Here is a 17,232-nt window from a genome sequence, read left to right as displayed (position 1 = left end):
GATGTTTCATAGGCAAGCTCAAGTTGTTTATACTTTTTAACATTGAGCCTGAAAACTAATACATTTTAATTTACAGGGATTTGAACACATAAGAGAGAAAATCCATGTTGTGGAGATTTACTCAAGTGCCAGACAATACTCACTACTCTTGAAGAAGTGAATGTCAATAAACAAGCATGTGACCGAGAATAATTTAGAGAGAAAAAAAATAGAATGAATAGTTAAATTACACACACGAGAAAACAAAATAAATCATATTAATACTATTCTATATAAAAATTAGTCCATGACAAAAAATGAATGTAAAAGTTTAATCAAAATCCTACTTATTTACTGTATTTAAATTTAAATTTTCAAATAAGACACAACAAATTAAATCGAAATTCAAATTAGTTTGAAAAAAAAATGCATTGAAGCTTGCCTAAAAATCATAATGTTATTCTAAATATATGGCATCGTAAAAAAAATAAAGCTAAACCAAACCATCTCATAAAATTGATCTTTTTTATAAATTTCATATTTTGAAGTTGTTGCATTATATCTTCATCAGTGACAATAATATACTACAAGATTAGTGAAATATCAATATATGTAGAGGCCTCAAAATAAAATAAAAGTACCTAACTTACATATAGAATAGAACAATTAATACTGACTATACATAATTATATTAAATCAGTTATATTCAATTAATCAATTAATGTAACACCCTAAATATAAACTTTGATCTAATTAAATATCGTATAGTATTTTCGTAAAAATATTGAAAACTCAAATAATCTAATTTCAAAACCCTGTAGAGAACCTAATAATCGAAGGTAAAACAACCAAATATCATTTTTAGAAAAATACCATACACACTAGATTGAAAACATAACACTAATTTATCAAAGTACCTAACATTATATAAGAAAGTCAAATATGATTCACTAGAAATTCTTAAACTTTACCATCAAAATAAACTTACTTCAAATCCTAAATTTTTCTTAACCAACAAAGAGTCTTTAATAATACTATAGAAAGCATGATTAAAATATCCTAAGCACCACACACATCCATCACGCATCTCCCTGCTCCTCGCCTGAAAAGGTTTTAAACAAATTGGGGTGAGTATTTTAAATATACTCAGTGAGGGGGAATTCATAACTAACTTTTACTTTGTCCAAACGTGAAACATAGCATATGAAATATAAAATCATAACTTCAACCATAAACCAACAACTTGCTCAAATAACAAGAGAGGAAATATGGGACATAACTTCAACCACATTTCAATACAACACTTAAGGAAGTATGAACACATGGGACATATCACTTCAACTGTGCACAGGAACATAAACTTGGCATATTGCTATATGCTCACATCATAATCTCATTCATAAATCATAGCATATGTAATCACGTTGGACATAAAATAACTTTCTCAATAAATAACTTTAACATTTTCTTGCGGAATTTAAACTTGAAATAAAGGAATTTTCATTATTTTTACCCACCTCAAATCCTTGGTAGTAAACTTGACTAATGCTTAACTCGGGGATAGAGATCCTAATTGCGCCGCACCTAGTCACATAAATACGATTATTTTAATATAGGTCTTACTAAAACTTTAACTAAAATTCTATAGAACAATCAAACTAATATAATTACTTCAATATCTTTGAGCAAAACTAATACAGTAACTAACCATTACTCTAATCAGAATAGTTATGAAATTAAATCAATTCTGAAACAATAAATCTAACGTACTGAGTTCTTTAAAAAAAACATGAAGTCTGCTATGCAATAAATTAAAAGAATTATAACTTGTTAACAAATAAAATTTTTAATCATTTCTTTTTTAAAAAAAAAAAACGATAATGAAAATTATAAAGTAAAATAAAAATAAAAATATAGAAACACAAGGAATAATTTTCTTTTTAGATCATCCAGTACAATCACCTTTAATCAATCTTTCAAAACCTTAAAAAAATAATCTTAACAATCATAGAGAATAAAGAAAATAACCTTAAAAGCAAGAATTTCATGTACTGTTTTGACTTTTGTTTTATAAAAGCAACAACTTCAACTAACGACAACTTTATTGCATATATAAAACTTTTCAAACAATTCAAACCAATATGGCTATTCCCAAAACAAAAATATCCGAACTCAAAATTTTAACATAACTAAAATCTTTTGACAGCCGCAATTTTGAAACAGAAACAGATCAATCATTCACGATATTCGAACTTAAACTTAAAATCTGTACTCAACGATTTGATATATATAAATACGCTAAATCAAAACCTATAATTCGAAATAATAAATAAACTTAAAATCGTACTAAATCCGAGAAAACTCACAAACTAAATAAAGTTAGAATTTAATCTTACAAGAATTCTTGATTTCTTGGCAGCAACTAAAACTTGAATACTTGAAGAACTTTAACAGAGAAGGTTTTTAGAGTTTTTTTGAATGGTTGTGAAACGAAAGGAGAAAATAGCAGAATATAAAGTTTGAGAATGAGAATTTTCAGATGATCAGTTCCTGAAAACCGTCTGTGCAAGTCTTCAGAAAAGAAGAGGGAATAGCGGAACGGTTTCTACACGTTTCATTCGTAGAAACCGCTAGGTTGGACGAATTTTATAAAAGATTTTCGGAACTGTTTCTGTGAACACGCTACTATAGTTATTTATCAGATAAGTTAAATAGATCTTATACCTAGCCCTCTAACACATACTTAAGCCCAATATTTTAAATACTGCAAATTAATACATCCTAAGGCCCAAATAAAAATAATACGTAAATATTTATTATCAACTCAATTATAAAAATCTGATCTAGGCGCAATTTCAAACTTCCTGAAATCCCCTACACATAAAATCAAGAATAAATATAAAGAGACTATTTTCTCGAATTTTTATTAAATCATTAAATCACAAAATAGTAATAATAATAAAATGTGGGATGTTACAATTAAAACTCTAGCCCATTCGTCCAATCATATTTCATTACCATCACGTGCACTCATGAGCAAGCCCAACCATATTATCAATTAAAAATAGAGCCCTAGTCAAAATCCACACAATTAATATACTCCATCTGCGTTCTCTCTTATGCACACTTGCACCCACAATTTCCTCTCTCTACCCTGTAACTCTTTCTCTTTCTCGCTACTCTCTCTCACACCTTCATCTCTCTCTTTACTTCACATTTGCAATAAAGAGTAAATCTCAACCCCAAATCCCTCTTCTTCTTCTTCCCCTTTTTTCTTAATTTCCAATGAATAACTAGCAAACACAGCTTGTTCTCTCGTAGACCTCACTGTCATTCCCCATCGTCGACCCACTCTTCTCACCTCGGCCCGACTATGAGCAGCTAAGAAAGCTGCTGCTGATGCCGATGCCGATGCCGATGCCGACTCCAGCCAGTACTCTCAACGCAGACAACGACACAAGAAGCTGATGCCGACGCCGAGAGCGGCCAGTACTCTCAATGCAGACAACGACACAAGATAGTGAGCCACAAGTCAGCTAAAACTCAGCCAAGACTCTTTGTTCCTGATCGACGCCCTCAAAGCAAACAACAAAGCAAGAAATCCAACCACAAGACTCTAATTCGATTGTGTTATGCTGAGCACTGTTTTTTGTAAAAATTCTAGGGTTATTTAAAAAATTAATGATAAAAAGCAGGGTGCAAAAATCAAACTCGCCTCCTTGCTTTGTTGATGTAGTGGATTTGTCTAGCGTGATTTTTTTATTGGATTATGATCAGATTCACCGGGCAAAGATTGACAGGAAATCTCTTTCTTTTTTTGTTGTGAAACTATAAACATAGAAAGTAAAAATTGAAAATGTAAAAGAAAAATCTGCAGAGCAGTTAAAGATAAAACAGATAATTTTATTTTTGCAAAAACCCACAAATGAAACAAAAATTACCAAAATACCATAGGCACTATTTTTTTCTACAGTACTATTCCTATCAATAGTAGTCAAGTTCTCTCTTATTAAGATTGTTAAATATATATATATATATATATATATATATATATATATATAGGGGTGGGCTAGAATAAAAACACTCTTAAGTGTATAAAATATAAACGTTTATTAATGTACGAATTGTATGTAGAACACGTATGAATTTATCCAACAGAGTTACGAATTGCGAAAAATAAATTTTTGTTACCTTTGAGATTCGAACTCAGGACCACAAATTCATCAAACAGGGTTACGAATCAACAGTAGATCTTGTTGATCTAAGGGCTGAAAATCATTTATATTTTATACACTTAAGAGTGTTTTTATTCTAGCCCTCTCACATATATATATATATATATATATATATATATATAACTCAATCATGAAGTAATATACAAAGAAGATTGTTTGAGGTCTCCAACAGTGGTAGTCGTTAGCTGGGGCAGACATATGACCACTATAAAAAATAATGTACAATAATAATTACAAAAGTGATTTTTCATTGAATTTCGACGGATTACACACTAGTCTCAGCTAAAAGTATTTGCTTCCCATGTTTGTTGGATTGAGGCAAAGGAATTTGAAAAACTTTGTGATTGAATTCTCTAGTAAATGACACTATCTCCGTCCCACTCCAATAGGCTCACTTCTTTTGGGTGCGGAGATTAAGAAAAAAGAAAGTGGTAGTAAAGTGGTGTGATCCACACCAATTAAGTACAATTTTTTTACCCAAAAAGAAAAATGAGCTTATTGGAGTGGGACATCCCAAAAAGAAAAATGAGTCTATTGGAGTGAGACGGAGGGAGTATGTTTAAATAAATAGATACAAATTTATACTATATAAAAAATGGAACTCTTAATTTCAAATTGATTCAAATCAATTTTAAAATTGAATAATAAAATTGAAGGTTTATTTTAAAATTATATTTTAAAATATAAAAAACCACCGCCTCCGTATTGTTCCCTTGTAAGTATTTAGGAGGTGATTGGTATGATGGAATGGAGGTGGGAATGGAATGGTGATTCCTACCTCCATTCCATTCCTATGCTTGGTATAGTTTTATTTTAGGAATCATCATTCTTAAAGGAATCATCATTCCTTTACATACAGGAATCACCATTCCTTCCCTCCCACATGGTATTACCCATTCCATTCCATTTCTAATTCACCTAAATTTAGGTTTTGACAAAATTATCCTTATATATTTTGCACCCCCACCCCACCCCACCCCTACTTACACCCCTTCCACCCAACCCCACCCCACCCAAAAAAAATATTTTTATTTTTTTTTATTTTTCTCGTCATCCCACCCTCCAATTTTATTTTATTTTTTTATTTTTTTTTAAGTTTTCTCGCCACCCCCACACCTCACCTACCTTTCCCTCTCCCCCCAATTTTTTTTTTGTTTTTCTCCCCACCCCACCCCACCTGCCACCCACCCACCCCCACCCTCCAAAATTTTATTTTTTTATTTTTAAAAAAAAAATTCTCCCCAGCCCCACAATTTTTTTTTAATTTTACTCGCCACCCACACCCACACCCACACCCATCAATCATAATGCAAAAATGCCACAAAGACACATGTCCCATTGGTATTCCAACTCAAGATCCAGTTATTAGGGAAAAGTTTGCTGGTGAACGTGAACATGTAATAAAAAAATGGTAAATTTGGTATAAAATCATAATAAATTTCTAAATTTTGATTTTTTCCGCAATCTTTCATTCTTGTTTCAAAATTCATAATAAATCATTTTTTTGGAATTTCCCACGATGACAGATTTTGATCAAAAATTTAAATGATGTGGCAATACAATGTAATTACATGGAAATTATGTGACATGACAATCTAATTACCCCTACGTTTTAACGGTGATTGATCCCGTTAGAGCTGCGCTTGGGGTGGCCGTTAAAACATGGAGGCATTTTGCTTTAATTTTGAAACGCTGAGGTAGTAAACAACGTCAACCCTGACGTTAGGGTGTTAAAGGCGATAGGGGTGTCAAAGTTGAGGGGGAAAGTGGTACCTAACCCTTAAATATGCCACATCATTCAAGTTCGGCGTCACGTCATTTAAAAAATTCGCCAAAAAATCACACTATGGGAAATTTCGAAAAAAGTGATTTATTATGTATTTTGAAACAAGAATGAAAGTTTGTGGGTAGGGGTGAGCAAAAAACCGAACCGAACCAAAAAAACCGACCGAACCAATGATTTTCTATTCGGTTCGATCTAGGAAAAAATGGTTTGATTTTCGGTTCTCTGCCAATGGGTCGGTCGGGAACCAAACCGAACCGACCCATATATATATATATATATATATATATTATTTAAATATTTTATATATAATATATTTTATAAAATTTAAAACTAAATGCATGTATTTCAAACAAAATAAAAGATTTCAAACTCAAACCCTAGAGAACTACCGCTGCGCCGCACACCCATATTCTAGAATCTGAACTTTCAAAGTGAAACCCTAGAGAACTACTCCTTCTCCGCTCCGGCCTCCCCTCCGTCGCCAGGCCAGAAGACCTGCGCCATCTCGCCAGATCCACGCAACAGCAGTAGCCCAGTGTTAGGTCCGAAGGGTCTCGAATAGCCCTGTTCAAAGACTCGGTGTATGAGAGTCCACCATGACTAGCTAGAGTCATCCGAATCTCGTGCCTCAGACCAGCACAAAATTTCTCCGCCATTTTCTCATCAGTATCCACCTGTTGCGGAGCATAACGCGATAGATCGCAGAACTCTCTGTCATATTCTGTCACCGTCTTCTTCCCTTGTTTCAGGCTATAGAACTCAGCCTCCTTCTTCTTTCTGTAGCTTTTGGGAATATACTTATCATATAATCCCGTCTTAAAGTCTTCCCAAGTGTATGCTGCCCATTGTTCGGGAGTCAGAGTCTTTCGGCGGGCTTCCCACCAAAAGTCAGCCGATCCGGCTAGTTAGAAAGACATACACGAGAGTCGCTCCTCTTCTGTGCAGTGTAGGAAAGTGAAGATACGCTCCAAGGCGCGTATCCAAGCTTCGGCCTCGGCTGGGTCGCCTGTCCCAGTAAATGTGGGCGGATTCTGTCGAAGAAATAGTTCTTCAGTCCTTCTAGCAGGGGGTGGAGGGGGTGGGGTAGGTTCCCTGTCGTTTCGTCGTCCTTCAGGTATTTCATCGCGATTTCCATCATTGTTAACGTTTCTCCTAGCGGGGCGACCTCGTTTAGGCGGCATTCTGTACAATACAAACACCCATTTTAACGCATTCTATACAGGAGTCTCTAAGGCAATTAATAAAGAACTGTTTGTCAAATTTAACTTATCATAACTCCAAAACTAAAATATAACAGGAACCGTTGCATGCACAAGTCACATTTTTTTTTAAAATTACTATATTCTTAATTGACTCGTGAAGAATAAAACCCGTAGAGAAACATAAAACATATACGAGATCGTCGCAGAAAGCCCATGCTAGGGTCATATATATATCATGGAAAATTGTCTCATCGAGGCTTTTACATCGTCAACCAAAATGTAAGTAAGGTCTATCCAGTACTTCCTATGATGTACCGGCTTATTAGCTAAGCAATCACAAAAGGGTACTTATTCACGGAACGTCCTAGAGACCAACGTTTCCGTACTAATGCTAGCTAGAGACAACATAAATAAAATCATAGTCATTGGAACGAATCATCGTTTCCGGAGTACATTCACAAGCTAAAAACTATCAAATCTGTGAATCCTGAGTTGCGGTACGACTGCTCCTCGGTGACGCCAGGGGGTCCTCCTCCGGATCCTCCTCGGGGTCCTCCTCCTCATCCTCGCCCGGCTCCCAGCTGGGCAACGGAGTCTCTCCATGGCCCTCGCCTGTCTCCTGCATGATCTGGGCTGAGCGGAAGATATCGTCCACAATCTCACGGATCGGATCGTCTCTGGTGCTGATCCTGGCCGTGGCACGAGGCTTGATCGGAGCTGGAGTTGGCACGGGCTCGGGACGAGTAATTCTCATCGTACCATACTGTGCTGTATCGTCATCCTCCTGCATAGGGTATTTGCCCCTATCTAGAAACTCCCTCATGTTGGCCATGACCCTGTCGACATCTGCCATGGCAGCCTCAAACCTTGCGTCTATCGTAGGTGTCAGTGGTGGTGGAGTAGCAGTAGCTCGGATCGCTGAATCAGGAGGCGATGGGAAATCCCTACGAGCCCGTGGACGAGAAGGGCCTGTCTCGTCATCGTGCCTACCACGGCGCCCTAGAACTGAGGCACGTGGTGGAGAATCTCGTGGCAAGGCCATCGGAGACTCAGGGGCAGTAGCGGGTGTCTCCGCTGGCAAAGGCGTCCCCACTTGTATGTAGTCTCCCGGAAGGATGTAGGGCCCTAGAGGGGCGCGGCCCCACAAAGTGAAACAGATCTGAAGCTCCGCAATAAAGCTAGGGAAGTCTCCCATGAGGTCGTGGTAATCTTCTCGGCGAAAGATGTAGTGGGCAGAGATCTGCCTAGCCCATCCCTGCCACTCGGAAGGTAATAGTAAGATCAACCTCTGGATACCGTCATACCCTGATACTCCATGTGCACTCGCCTCGACCCAGTGTCTGTGAAAACCTGCGAGGAACTGTCCGAGGTTATCCCCGTGACATGGAGCATAGGTGCGGTAGGACCGCTCGACCTCCTCTGGACTAGCCCATGGGGGCAGTGGTCGTCGTCGGGTGAAAACAGTCCTCGCCATCTAACAAAGGAAATTCTATCGTCAAAAGTAGCACACGACAAGTAACTTAAGGCGATAAGGTTCTAAATATCTAAAATCGGAAAACAAGTTCGGTTCAATAACCATAACGTGCAAAAACACCTCATCATCTAAATCTAGCATTTACACAAGCCATACAGGTTCTTAATACTTAATCACAGATTACCAATTCGACTATCATATAGTTCTAGTGTCGTTGTTTTCCGAACTTAGGGCTTGTTATGTGATGATGATATTTTCTTAAATCTAGCAACGAGCACTAAAAGTTTCAACAAAATAAGTTCAAAAGGCCAAGCTAATTCGAGATCTCATCGTAGAAAAACACTCGAATATTTACGTTATGCCCATGCCATCAACGTACTATTGGCGTTCGTTACGCTGCTCAATCTTCATGCTCGTGGTTTCATCATGCGACCCTTCGTGTAATTCTTCTTTCTCTATTTCGACCATCATTGTCGATGTTATCGTAACATGAAGAAAAAAAAAATTAAGGCATCTCCCTAAGTTCTCTTCTATGTTCCGTCGTGAGAGTGAGCATATATAACTTAACAGTTCTAAGTTCTTGTGATTCATACCATAGTCATACTTATTCATGCTTCATACATTTCAAGAAATTAACTTAATTAAAACTTGAAAGTACTTACCATAACCTCCGTTGAGCGTGACGAGATGTAGTGCCAAGCTTTTGTCAACTAGTTCAAAGTGTATTTACTTACTTAATCTAGACTCAACTTAGAAGGAATGAGTAGTACTCAGAGCAAAAGAAATGCTCTGATACCATTCTGTCACGACCGCACTTGCTAAGGATAGCAAATTCGGGAAAAACCGCGACTAGGGAGGGGAAATTAGGAGCGGGATTAGAAAAGGGGCATGTTTAGCTTCTTGATGACTCGACTTGTATAAGGAAATCAATCGAAATATCTAGATATCAACGAAGGCCACAAGGGGACCGTACATAATATTATCCCAAAATGGGGTACTCAATGGTTTTAGTACATTATTAAATAATACATATTGTTTGACAAATGACATAATATCTTAACATAATCAGTGTTCGCAGCGGAATAACAATTTGAGTATATGTATGAAGACATATACTCTACTCTGAGGTAATCATCCTAGATCGACAAAAGCTCCGCTTGCACACTACATCCTCGATCACAGCTCAACCTGCACATTTATAAATACATACAGGGCTAAGTACAAGAGTACTTAGTGGACACTTGCCGAAATTTACATACATGCATAATATTTTATTGTCAAGCCTTTCAACAGTAGTAAGATACGAGGGTTTTCCTTTAAAGACTCGTATTTACCAAACATAATATCATTTCTTTCATCAATAACCCGCGCAGGTATTTTATATCATTAATCACCATATCAGTAACTCGTGCCGAGAGGGAGGCCTCCCTCTACGGACACTATGATCGGCCAACCCGCTAGATGACTCACGATCACAAGGTGTACACTAATTCCGAAGGGATTTGCGGTCCCATCCAGAATCCGAATTCGATTAACATCAGATAGGCAATTAATAATAAAACATAAAGCATTTAGGCATTGACAATATCATTTAAATTCATAAGCATAAAGTCTTAACAATTCTAATATATAATTTTAGTTTATACGTAGGAAGCCCACCTGGTAGTAGAGACTCACGACTAAGCCTTAAACTCTTGTGCTTGACCTTTAATACGATAAAATAAAATAAGATTTTAATTCAAGGAAATTCTCAAATAAATGAGGATGCGTAATGTAATTATGCATGGCTCATATTCCTTTAATTATTAATCCAACTATTGGATTAAAACTCGTCTTATGAAACAAGATTATTAATCTTAATTAATCCTCTTATCTTAGCGTTTACTAGCCCGCTTACTAGTTAAATTAATCATCTTTGTTTAATCTATTTAAGGGAAAAGCTAACTCCAATTAATCAATAATTGAATTAATTAAAATTAATCCATAATTAGAATAATCAAGTCCAATAGGTCACTTAATAAATCTAGCACTAGTTCTCAATTGGGCTTAAAAAAAATTAGGAGAAAGCACTGTTGTAAGTTTAAATAATTAAAAAGGCTCGACATAAGGCCGCCTAATAAATAAATTAAGTAGAAGTGGGCTTGAATAATTTATATGGAAGGCCCAATTAAAATAATTTATTGGCTTAAGTAATTAAATAAATCTTGACCCCACGAATATATAATTGATTGGTTTGGGCTCAAATAAATAAATCAAACGAGGCCCAGCTAATATAATACAATAGTCCAATTAATTAGAATGAGTAAGGCCCAATCCGTTAATAATCCTTAGCCCAATAGAAGATAATAAGGACCCAATTAATCAATGCAGCTGGGCTTTTTAATTTATTAACACTTAGCCCATCTCAAATAAATAAGCAAGGCCCGATTAAAATAAAAACAAGCCCAAAAAAAATCGGCCCAAACCCGGCCCAATTGAGGAAGGCCCACTCCTCTCTTCGACTATTATCTCTCACGCCTCTCTATCTCTCTCTCTCTCTCTCTCTCTCTTTCTACATTCACAACTCTGTCTCACACAGCTCGGTTTTCTCCCCCTTATCTCCGACTCCGACGAAGTCCAACATCGCCGCCGCCGCTTGGGTCGACGGGAGCCGCTGGAGCCCCCACATGTCTCCTCCTCCCTTCAATCACAAAATCGGTGATCTCTCCCTCTTCTCACTCGATCCAGCCATCGCCGAGGAGTCCGCCGCCGCTGCAACTGGATTCCGGCGAGCACCGTCGACTGGGAGCCATCGCCGCCGTCTGGAGCGGCTGCTGCTTCTCCTGGAGTCGCCGCCGACTGCTGCTATTCGCCAGAGTCGCGGCCTTCTGCTGTCACAATTCTGCCGTCGTCGCAGCGAGACCGGCGAGCAGCACCATCATCCTCGCGTCCCTCTGACGCCGGCGTAGTTCTGCAATTCGGTAGGAGCCTAGCCGTCGTCCACTAGAGTTCTTCCTCGTTCTGAATTTGCTGACGGAAACGAAGAGGAGCCCAAATTCTTCTCTCTCGATTTGGGTCTCGATCCGCCGCTGTCTCTACTCCGGTGGGTCGCCGTTCGTTCTCCTCCATCTCTAGTCGTCTCTCTCACTCTTTAACAGATCGTGGAGCACCAAGGCGAGCTTCTCGCCTGAAACTGCTGCCGCCGTGGTTCTGTAAATCCGGCGACTTACAGTCGTTGTTCGTCACCCCAGCCCCCCGACCTCTCTCTCTCTTGGTTCGAGTCGCGGTTCTCTTTGGTTCCGACATCGCCCACCGCGGCTGTAGGCTGTTATCGAAGCCGGATTCTGCCCGTTTGTCCGGCGACTGGCCTCGTTCGCTCGCTGCCGCTGACTCGAAGCCACGTTGAGCAGAGCAGTCAGCTGCTTCCTCCCTTTTCAGAAGCTAAGTCCTACTTTTTTATTTCTTCTATTTGTTCGAATCAAAGGTGTTGTGCGTGCTAAGTAGATGGCTGTGTTTGTTCTATAAGTTCTGGTGTTCCTTTCTCTATTCGCTTGTGAAATTTAAAGATGTTACAGAGTGCCATGTAACTAATTAATCATGCTCATTATCTACTGCATTTCTAATATATGAAGCATGCTCTACTGGGATGTGATATATGTATATGAAGAGAGTGAACTGAGATAGCATGAAATACCTTGAATGGTGCTTGGTTGGATTGCAGTTGAATTAAACTGAAACTTGTGAATACTTTGGCAGAGATGGATGAAGAGCAGTACAAGTGTGGAATGGGAATGAAATGAGGAGGTTATATGCTTGAAATCTGAAACCAAATGAAGGTGTTCGGGTGTGAAATGCACACTTGTGCTAGTAAAAAATTGTGCAAATATGCTGCTGGAGCTGGAGTCAAAAAGAGTATTACATAGGCGTGGAGCTGGAGTCAAAAAAATGTCCAGAATAGATGGCTGAGCATGCTTAAGGAATAGCTGCAGATTTTTGCACACACATACACTATTCCTTTTTTTTTAAGTGTTGGTAGATAGATAGAAAAATAGGGGTTTGTAAAGTGAAGTATAAACAGAAGCAATAATTCTTATCTTGGAATTTCTATATCTGTAATATTGTATTGCATTTTTTTTTTTTAAATAAAATCCAACTACCGGGTTTTGTTAATATCGCGTGTTTATGAAACTACTCGATATCTGCTTCCTTTCTTAGCTAGAATAAATTCTAAATTAAATCCGTAGATTTAATTCTTCATAAACCGGAATAAATTCACGACTTAAGAAATAATAATAAAAATAGAAAAATAATTCTATTGTGATTAATAAATAACATGACTTAGCTAAATCAGTTTTGAATCTGAAATGAATAATTGTTGGCTTACTCAATAATTTTCATCGCGATTTTATTTACGCGAAACTACTGACTTGGTAATAAAATAATAATCCTGCTTAATTGAATATAATCCAGTGTCATAAGTTGAATTTAAATCATAAATAATTACTAGGCTTGATTTACTGAAATATGAAATAATAATTATCATATTACTGGATTTAAATATAATAAAAGAGCGGGTTGTTACAGCATATCTCCAAATTTACTCAATTGATTGGAGCATCGTGCTGATAACGTGTTATAAACTAGAGTGAAACGAGAGAATAGAGAAGAGAATATGTATTGAGCGTATTCAATATGAGGGCCAAAGGCCTCTATTTATACAAGTAGGAAGCTAGGGTTTTAGGGAGATTTCTTGGTCAGCACACATAAAATATATCTAGAAGATATATTTACAACAAAATCAAAGATTTTTTTTTTATTGAAAAATGTAAGTGAAAATGGCATTCCACTTCTAATATTGACTTTATGTCGCAATTTTTTTTTTGTGGAGAAAAAAAAAGGCCAAATAATGTAGGCCACCAATTAGTGTTGACTCCTTTCATCCAAATTTAATGGAATATTTCTTTATTTGGACGACTCATTTTAATAAATTATTTTCTAAAATGGTAAGTTAATACATAATAAATAATCTTACACAATTCATTATTTACACCATATGTAATTGTAGCTCACACATAATTATCTCTCTTTCCATTTAAAAAATAAGTACATTTATTTCTCTTTCTTATTTTGTTGACAAATATATCATTAAAAAAAGTTAATTTTCTTCTCAGCTTTTATTACAAAGTGCTTCATTTGTCCATCAATTCTTGAATCATTCCATTTTTAGTAAATTTTCAACTCATAAGAAAGTGGGTTTCTCATGCCACTCACAATATACTCCATCAATTTTTTAAAATTCGTGTCATTATGAAATGGGTCAAAAAATAATAGACCAAGGTAGTTTTTGTTTTTTTTATGAAAATACATAAATTAAATAAATAAATAAATCAAAAATTACAAACTGACTCCTTAGGCACATCCAAGAGGGAAAACAACCACACACACCTAAAGGTAGGTGAGGACAGGGGAGGATCGAGGTTTTCTTAAAAAACCCGAAAAAAGCTAAGACGGCAGATAACACTAACAAACTCAAAAACACTTGGACATTCCCAAGAGAGTATTTGTTTCTTAATACATGTGCTCAGCTCTTATGATCTTTTTTTTTTTTTTGATTTGGGGGAGTTGGGGAGCGGGAGCAGTGGGGTTTAAACCCGCGACCTCACTGTTCACAGACAGGAGGTCGCACCGCTTGATGTCCTCTTGGGGACAACTCTTGTGATCTATTAAATTAAGATTGGTGGAATATTTAATTATTTTTTCAAATTATTTCTTTCTCAAATTGATTATAAAATTGGAGAAACTTTTGCTATATAATATAATTGTAATCAATATTATATCATTTAAATGAAGATGGGTTTATTTTAGGGTTAATTACGCCAAAAATCATGAACTTTGGGCCCATTTCCAAATTTTCCATGAACTTTGATTTTTATCAAATTTTCCCTGAACTTAAAGGCGGGAACAATTTTTCCATGAATTTCAGCTCCGGTAATACTCCGGTCTGACCTAGCTCCTACGTGGCAGAAACTGATCTTACGTGGTAGCTGCTGAAAGGACGTCGTTTCATTTCTTATCATCTATTGTCAATGTTAGGGTTAAATCTTAGGCCATTTTCACCGTCCCATTTTCACACCCACCATTTTCACACTCACTATTTTCACTATATTGACTGAATCTGTGGAGAGAAGTTGACCTGCGGAGAAGACGACATATTGCGCGTGAAGAAGCCACGAGATATTGGCGACGAGATTTTGCAAAAATGGGGGACAGGTATATCGCTTTACCACTGTTTTCGAGTTTTCGCCCATGGGTTTTTGGCGCCCTAAGCTTCACTAAAAATTTTCCCGTTCTAGGGTTCAGACATTAGTAGTTCTTTTGCGCCTAAAAATTTCATTTTCTTTGAACATTGCATTGAATTTTGGTACTTCATTCGTTTGCAGCGACGAATTTGGGTTGTACATACACCATGGAGGTAAGTTCGTCAATTTTGGTGCTTTGAATCAGATGATTCACTAAGGGATAAAGAGTTAGGATCAGGAGATGAAGAGTATGAAGAGGCAAGAACTAACATAAGGGAGAGCTTAGGTGTTATAGGTGACATGGAAGTGGGGAAGGAGACTGTAGAAGATAGATTATCTGAATATGGTGAGAGGTTGTGGCCAAAGGCTGAGGGATATCCAGTTCAACCCCCACAGGTGAGGATCATGCCCGGCAGACCAAAGAAGAAGAGAAGAAGAGACACAGATGAGAAGGACCCTAAACAGCCTTCAAGGCTGAGAAAGACTGGTTGTAAGATGACATGCCAACGATGTTTACAACAGGGTCATAATTCCAGAGGATGTATGAATGATGAAGTACAGAAACCTGATGGTGAGAAGAGGAAGCCTGGACGCCCTCGAAAGTACCCAATCCCTGAACCAACAGAAGCAACAATCCCAACAAACCCTACTGATACCACAGAGGCTACATCAAGAGGAAGGGGCAGAGGCAGGCCCAAGGGAAGTGGCAGTGGCAGGGGTAAGGGTAGGGCTATGGATATTGCAATGGAGAGGCAAGAGGTATATCCCAAAACTATTTGTGCTGATAATATTTGATCATTTTAGTTTCTTATTCCATTTGCATTTGAGCTATGTTAAATGATATTCATTGTAGGCAAGCAAAGGAATAAGACTTTACTGTGGAGAGCAAACAGGCAATTCATATATTGCATCTGGGAGTGGAGTGCAGCAAATCCTAAGGGGAGAAGAGATCTGCCTGACGGGCCCCACACAAGAATCTCAATCCAATCCTTGAAGAAAATCTGTTGTTGTTTTGATGTTGCTCTGTTAGCATACTGGTGTTCTTTTGATGTAGTTTTTGCAAGCATTTTGCTGAGATGTAAAGTGATTAACACTTAAACAAGTTATGTATATGTTATTGATCTACTTTGCATATTGATTTATGCGGAACCAAGTCAGAGCAGAGAAATCAACATAAGTGCCAGAGGAATCATAAGCGCCAGAGAAATCAACATATGGCTGCAGAGGAATCACTCGCCAGAGGAATCAATAGTCAGAGAAGTGAAAAATCAGAGCAGCGAAGTCATCACCAGAGCAGCGAAAGTCAGACAATTTCATTGTAAAAATCAATCCTTTTGCCTCATTATAATCCATAGAAATTCATTGTCATCATGATTGTAAATGAGATTACAATGACACTACAAAATAGATCTCATTATAACACCCTAACAAACAAACACCAAGAACACCTAACAAACAAAGGCTTGAATCACCAACCAAACAACACCCAGAACACCTACGAAACAAAAGCTTGAATCACCAAACAAACAACACCCGGAACACCTATGAAACAAAAACTTGAATCACCAAACAAACAACACCCAGAACACAAGCACATGCAACCATCTTTTTCATCGAACACTTGCTGCTCTCGACGTTCTCCATTCTGAGGAGTCTCACTTCATTCTCCAACAATCTAATTCGCTTCATATCTTCCTCCACATATTTCCCTAGGCGATAGCATTCTCCAATCCAGAAGTTCAATTTTTCATCTTCGTCATCTTCAATTTTAGGCTTTACTTCAGGATCTACCCACTCAAAGAAGCCACATTGTTTCTGCAAAAACAAAGATTGCTGCTTTAGGGAAAAAGACAGCACAGAGAAAAAACTCAAACGAAAATAACGTCAAAATTACCTCTTTGTTGGAGCATCTCAAGAATCTTCGCCCAGGATTGAGCTGTTTTCGCGACGTTTTCATCTCTACTTGAAGTTTGCACGCGCATTCAGGGAAGAAATCGGGTGTAGTCATGGACGAGGCGCCATAAGAGGAGGCAGATGTCGTGAACTTCATTTCTCCCTTCTGAAACCCTAACCGACGAAATGGCGATGCAATTTCTTAAATTCCAGATTTGGGGAACAAAATTTTAATCAAACGATGTAGTATTACGGGTATAGGACGACGTTGTTTCTTCATATCGTCGCCGGTGCCAAGTCAGCTTTCAGGCGACTTAAATGGTGCCAAGTCAGCAGGCAAATTGGGGATTTTCGAAATTCATGGAAAATTGTTCCCGCCTTTAAG

At 37.5% G+C, this 17,232-nt stretch overlaps 1 protein-coding gene and 1 long non-coding RNA gene across 2 annotated transcripts; both read right to left on the bottom strand.

The window, feature by feature from the left end:
* Positions 1–809: 809 nt before the first annotated feature.
* LOC131002897 (uncharacterized) lies at positions 810–2,647 on the bottom strand. The gene is made up of 3 exons (XR_009094442.1): positions 2,376–2,647; positions 1,497–1,563; positions 810–1,081 (listed from the first exon to the last, which is right to left on the bottom strand). It is a non-coding gene; the product is annotated as an uncharacterized LOC131002897 (long non-coding RNA).
* A 13,849-nt stretch (positions 2,648–16,496) lies between these two features.
* LOC131002872 (uncharacterized) lies at positions 16,497–17,004 on the bottom strand. The gene is made up of 2 exons (XM_057929364.1): positions 16,849–17,004; positions 16,497–16,769 (listed from the first exon to the last, which is right to left on the bottom strand). Exons 1-2 carry the CDS (start codon positions 17,002–17,004, stop codon positions 16,497–16,499), a joined length of 429 nt encoding a protein of 142 aa, XP_057785347.1.
* Positions 17,005–17,232: the final 228 nt, after the last annotated feature.

Source organism: Salvia miltiorrhiza, unplaced genomic scaffold, assembly GCF_028751815.1.
Source record: "Salvia miltiorrhiza cultivar Shanhuang (shh) unplaced genomic scaffold, IMPLAD_Smil_shh fragScaff_scaffold_2_2:::fragment_3, whole genome shotgun sequence".
Lineage (NCBI taxonomy): Eukaryota > Viridiplantae > Streptophyta > Magnoliopsida > Lamiales > Lamiaceae > Salvia > Salvia miltiorrhiza.
The sequence above is the reverse complement of the archived record's forward strand: the minus strand, read 5'-3'. Positions and strand labels throughout refer to the sequence as shown.